General features: G+C 27.2%; 1 protein-coding gene and 1 long non-coding RNA gene across 2 annotated transcripts in view; one reads left to right on the top strand and one right to left on the bottom strand.

Moving 5' to 3' along the window:
- LOC108684706 overlaps positions 1–267 on the top strand; it is a 694-nt gene extending 427 nt beyond the window's left edge. Inside the window, exons 2-3 of the long non-coding RNA XR_001931644.1 lie at positions 26–96; positions 210–267. This is a non-coding gene — a long non-coding RNA (uncharacterized LOC108684706). The remainder of the gene's footprint in view (positions 1–25; positions 97–209) is intronic.
- Positions 1–6,111, bottom strand: part of LOC108684704 (alpha-tubulin N-acetyltransferase-like) — a 13,001-nt gene that overhangs the window by 6,294 nt on the left and 596 nt on the right. The window contains exons 2-3 of the mRNA XM_018189165.1: positions 2,793–2,942; positions 1,491–1,662 (exon numbers count right to left, since the gene is read on the bottom strand). Of these exons, the coding sequence (XP_018044654.1) occupies positions 1,491–1,662; positions 2,793–2,942 (322 nt within the window). The remainder of the gene's footprint in view (positions 1–1,490; positions 1,663–2,792; positions 2,943–6,111) is intronic.

Genomic DNA, 6,111 nt, shown 5'->3' with positions numbered 1-6,111 from the left:
TTATATATAAAATATTTTTTTCCAGGTTTTCATAAATTCTTAACAATGGAGACAAAAGTTGGTCTTACATAACAACCGAAAAATATATCATTTATAGTAAGTTATTAAATTTATATCTACTTATTATACGAATCTTATGTATAAAGAAATATGGTATTCTAGACAAATTGAGCACAAAAATAAAGAATGTTCGTCTTCTTTCGTTACAGTTCTCTGCACTTGTCCTCACATGACACCGATTTCAGGGTTTTGAGTCTTCGAGCGGAACGAAAAACAGTTTGCAGAATTCTTCATTTTTCTCATCTTTATATTATACGTGTATATACTATACTTTTTTTTACTTTAAAAATTATTTCTTGTTATAAACTTTGTTTTAAAAACAATTATTTATATTAATTTTTGCGAGTTACTGCTGTTATTAATTCGCTTATTAATTCGCGTAAATGCATTTGTCATGCATTTTTTTAAATAATATAAATTTCCAAATTATATTACTTAAATCTATATTTTTTGCTACAAAACTTAATAAAAAAATTATTAAAAAATATTTTGCAATACATTTAGTAATACACACACACAAATGTTATATTTATTTTTTATCAATTTCTATTTAAATGTATTGAAATCTTTAACAAACGTAAAATCATAATATTAATTATTTATAAAAGTTTAAAATAATTTTACTACGTTTGTAAAAGATTACAATTATATTATCGTTATTATTATTAATATTAATTAATACCATTTATTAGCCAAATAAATGTTACCGGTCTGTTACATAAATATTATTCATTTTTCTCTATGTAGCTACGATTGTAACGGTTAAACTTCTGTTTCGCACAATCTTAACGATTTAAGTATCTACCGTGCAGGAAGTAATTATGCCTTCTACTGGCGCATCAAAGATTTGTCTTCGAGTGGGGAAGTTCGAGTATTGTATAGCGGAAACTCTCTCTTCACGTGAGAATAATTCGTTTCTCATAGTTTCATTAACATACAATTATCGAAAGAGAATACTATACAATTAAATCGGCTACCTTCGATAAACATCTTAGAAACGATAATAATAACAATATTTTATTGTATAATTTTGCGTAATAAAACAATTACAACATGACAATATAAAGGTAAGAAATAAATAATAATCTCTTACAATAATTAAATTTTGAATTACTTTTTCTGCATTTAGTTATTCATTAACACTTATTTTCGTGAAATATCATTCAGACTTGTATCAGAAGAATTTTTTGTTCTCTAGATAATCTTAAAGACAAAATTACAAATGTATATTTTACTAATTTTAATTTCTTTTTATTAATCTATTTTATTTTATTAGTTGCGATTATTATAGTACTTATTGATCAGAGTTAATTAATTATATGTTATTTTAAACCTGTCCATAGGTGATTCTTTATCGAAGGTAACCTTAATTCTTTATCGAAGGTAAGATTAAATATAATTTAAGATTTGAAAATGAGCCCTGAACTTACAGATAACATGTGCTGATAGAGAATATTGCCCAAACCCATACGTTGTCGCGATTCGTGCACATAGAAATCCAAGATACATCTCGCCTGCAGCTGATAATGCTCACCCATTTCATCAAACAGGAACAAATTTTTCGATCCCGTTTTCAGTAATCCCACCACACTACCGAATCCACTGCAAAATCAAGAGATTTTATTATGCGAATGAATTACAGTTTCCTACGAAACGACTTTGAAAAATACTATGTCACGTCGCATCGTTACGTATATCGTAATAATTGCCAAGTAATGCGTAATATCTGCGTATGGTCTGATGCAAATCTTATATACTCCAGCAGAAGTCGACAAAATGCTGAAATTGGGCACGTTCGCCCACGAATGCTCGCGAGTGCCCGGCTGTGTGTATATTGCATGTCAACAACTCAGGAGCGTATTCTATTTTTATATCTTGGAATAAAATTTTGCATTTCATATACTACAAACATAGTGTACATATAAACAGTATAATCTCAAGTCTGGAATATTTTCAAAAACTTTTAGAATCAATCTCTAAAGAATAAACTCTCTCACTCTTAAAGAATGAAAAATTGAGCCATTCTTTTTCAAAACAAGTTTTATTTTTAAGAATAAGATTCCACGCCAAAGAATTTAGAGAGTAACGATAATAGTGTAAATATAAAAGATTCTTAATACTTTTAGATCTACAGGAATAATCTTAGATAAGATAAACAAATGTTAAATTGAGAAAACTTCCATACAATTGCAAAATAATATTCTGTTCATAAACGCGCAAAATACAAAACTGTACATAAACAAATTATATTAGTATAACGATATTAGTATATCGTTCGTAATATAATTCGTCATGTCTATCTTTCTATTTTCACTTTATTTGTATCTTAGCCGACCTAGCTATTGTCCATTTGAGCGTTTGCGAGCAGTATCTACTTGCCAATATTTTCAGCTAAAAAATGTCCATTTTAATATTATTTTAGCATCATTCCATATCTCTTTAAAATTCGCGGATTTCAATTTATCGAAAGTGACTACAAGAAGTGTCAATAATAAAAACCATTATATTTTTGTATGATTTTGAATATTAATCGTCAGAAATCTTTTTAAAAATTTGAGAAGACTTTTTTTTAAGAATTTATTAGTTAGATCAATTATGTATTGTAGAAATATAGAAATTTGAATACAATGTTGTCTATATAATACAAACAATAGTACAAATTTCAAGAGTAAATAATTATTTATTAACAAATATTATATTTCAAGTAAATCTAAATGAAGAGGAAAACTTACTTGTTCCCTTCATTATCTACTAGCAAATAAACCATGTGATCTGTGTCTCGGAGTTTAAGGGCACTAGTAATTGGCTTGTTGAGTCCTTGAGCTCTTGCTGATGCCTCACCCATATCGTCCAATATTCTGCTCAATAATCTTTGACATTCGCTAAAAAAAAAATGATACTTATCAGATATATCTACGTTTATATTTGCAAATAAATCGAATACATTTGCATACAATTTTAATTTGCAATTAATAGATTTAGCTAGATATGTTGATACAAGGCGCTTTATATAATTTGTACATAAATTTTTTAATATTTTGTATTTATCTCTATTTTTATAATATGATTAATTAAGAAAATGTAATCCAATACAGTTAGAAAAAAATTTCTGAAAGCATCCTAAACATAATTACGGAAAAGGTAATATAAGAATTGAAAATAAGTGAAGAATTTCTGATTTAAAAAATTTTAATGTAAAATATCAAATTGTTGCAGATATCTCTTAAATTAGATGTAAATTAGAAGTAACATCTCGATCAAGCATTCCTATTTTTCAACGCTACAATTACAATCGAATATAATGATACATAGCGATTACACGTTGAAATAGTACGAAACAGTCATGTTCTTCTTTTTGTCTTCATATTTTATGCTACTAACATCAATTTCATAAAACTATGCTAATTAATTCTCCGATGTTCTTGTATCAAGGGCAAAACATTTTTAAAAACTAGCGGAAAATAGCTATAGCATGAATAAAGGAAAAGAAAGGGATGAGAGGAGAAAAGGGGAAAGAGAAAGAGAGGAAGGAGAGAAAGAGAGTATAGAAAAAAGTAAAAAGTACAATTATTACAAGAAAATATTAATTCAGATAAATTTTTATGTCAATTAATTCTTTTTGCATTAGATAGCGAATAATAAAAAAACTTTTATTCATAATCATTTTCAATTAATACTAACAATATATAAAGCTGGAGCAATCATCTGAATAATAATCTGAATAATAATAAAATATGTTATTTTAAATAGAAAGATATTGATTTGTTACGACATAAGATGAAAAAGCTTCTTATGCTTTCTATAATCAATATTAAATATTGTAGCGCAGCATGCAATATTTAATTTCATATTCGATTAGATTACATAAAATTATACGTTAGAAAATTATATAGATGCAATTATTTGCGCCATTGTAATAAGAAAAATTCCTCGTGTAACACATTATTCAGTTACAGCGATGACCTGATTCATGTTTTGGACGCGCGCCAATCCATTTTGGCGATAAAGATCAGGTTAATTTATTCTATCGATATTATATCTTCTCTTATGGTCATTATATGCTATTGGCGTGAAGTATGATGGATTGTACGAAAAAAAATAAGTAATCACCGAATGTGGAAAGTTGCATTGCGAAATCTACAGCTCTTAAAGACATGAAATTTCACGGAAATATCTTACATAAGACGCTTGCTTAACTTTGACAATAGATTATTTAATTTTACAGTACTGCATTTTTTAGCTTTTAACAAATTTTATAGAAGAATCGAAAATGCTTCCTTGTATCACTTATATCACTTAGAAGAAATATTACTGTAGAATTTTAATTATTGAAAAAAAATATTTTTCTTCACAACAAATATTTGACATATTCTTACAAAAGTGCATATTTACGTTTATAGCTCAACTTGTGTAATTAACAAAATTATGCAATCTCAAGATTATTTTCGGTACAAACATATAAATAAAAAGGAAATATGAAAAAATAAATCTTCGAGCTTCTGTTATATTATATTGCGATATTGCTAAAATGTAAATGTTACTGCAATATTAGAACATAAATTACAATGTTACTGCAATATTGCTACAATGATCTACAAGTACTGTATGATGAGTTAATATCGGAATAATAATTTTACAGCGCGTGTCATTGCATCAACTGCTTCTGTCCTCAAGGAGGACAGGTATTTAACCGGAGAACAGGTAACCTAGGTTTTCTGTATACCTACAATAAATACTGAAGGACAAATCTTTCACGGTGAGAAACCACGATACTTCTCTTTTCGTCATAGACTTCCGCGAGCGTCGCGAGTCACTGCCCAAGAATTCGATAGAAGCTATTGCAAGTGAACCGAGTTCCTTGAACCGAGAATCTACGATCATACAAAATCATTTGTCCGACTTTACTGTTCGAAAAAACTCATTTACTTCACAATTCGTTAACTTTTCTGGCAGAAAGCTCGGAGAAAGAAGAGTATCCCACCGTCTGTCATAATGAATATGGATTGAATAAATGGAATGTGGAATCTTATCTAGACTTTATCGTGGAAATTGCTTATATAACATCGTAATCTAAATCTTAATTATATAGGAATGATATATAAAATTACATTACTCTCTGCAGCTTCTAAGTATTCCGCATTGACTCAATTAGCTATAATGCAATAGCAGATTTGAACACGTTAGTAACATTCCTTCAGCAATTAGATAATGTGATGTAGTCTCGTTATTGATGTCTTATCATTTATGGAAAAAATATGAAACATTAGAAAAGCGAATTGATGGAACATCTTGTTTAAAGTGATTACGCTTAAATCATATTTAATTGTTTAATATATTGTTATTATTTACGATAAGAAAAAATATCGAGCATGAAATAAATAAGTCTTCTCAAATGTTGCAGTGCATATTCGCTCAAAATAAATTATGGATCTGGAATTCATAACAAGATTTATAATTGTGCATGCATGTATACCAGACAGCACACAATATTTATAAAATATTCACAAAATATGTATAAATATTTATAAGATTTATTTTAAATATTTTGTAAATATTTTTATGATCTTAGATTATACAGATCATAAACATTTATTATAAATATTATGAAATATTTATTATTATGTAAATGTTATAATAAGTGCTACGAAAATACTTAATGAGACATCATAATCCAAATAAAAAATACTTATTAAAAATATTTATTTATAACATATTTATCATAAATATTACATAAAATGTTTAGTCTATATTTTAATAATATTTCGAATAAAGCTTTATATAAAATATGTATGAAATATCTATATAACATTTCAAAAAATGAATATTAATAAATATTTATCATAAATATTCTATGCTGTCTGAATATGGGTGTGCGCGCGCATGTGTGCACATCACATATATACATACATATCGCTTGTTTAAAAATGACATAAGTCAAACATAATGTAATTTATGAGTTATTACCATGAATGAGTTAAGTAACTTAACTTATTCGTAAAAAAAAATCGACAAAATCGGTGCAATTAAAAAAAAGTTTTTAAAAAAAGGTAA

This window comes from Atta colombica, unplaced genomic scaffold (genome assembly GCF_001594045.1).
Source record: "Atta colombica isolate Treedump-2 unplaced genomic scaffold, Acol1.0 scaffold137, whole genome shotgun sequence".
In the NCBI taxonomy this organism is placed as follows: Eukaryota; Metazoa; Arthropoda; class Insecta; order Hymenoptera; family Formicidae; genus Atta; species Atta colombica.
Note: the sequence above shows the minus strand (reverse complement) of the source record. Positions and strands in the feature narration are given on the sequence as shown.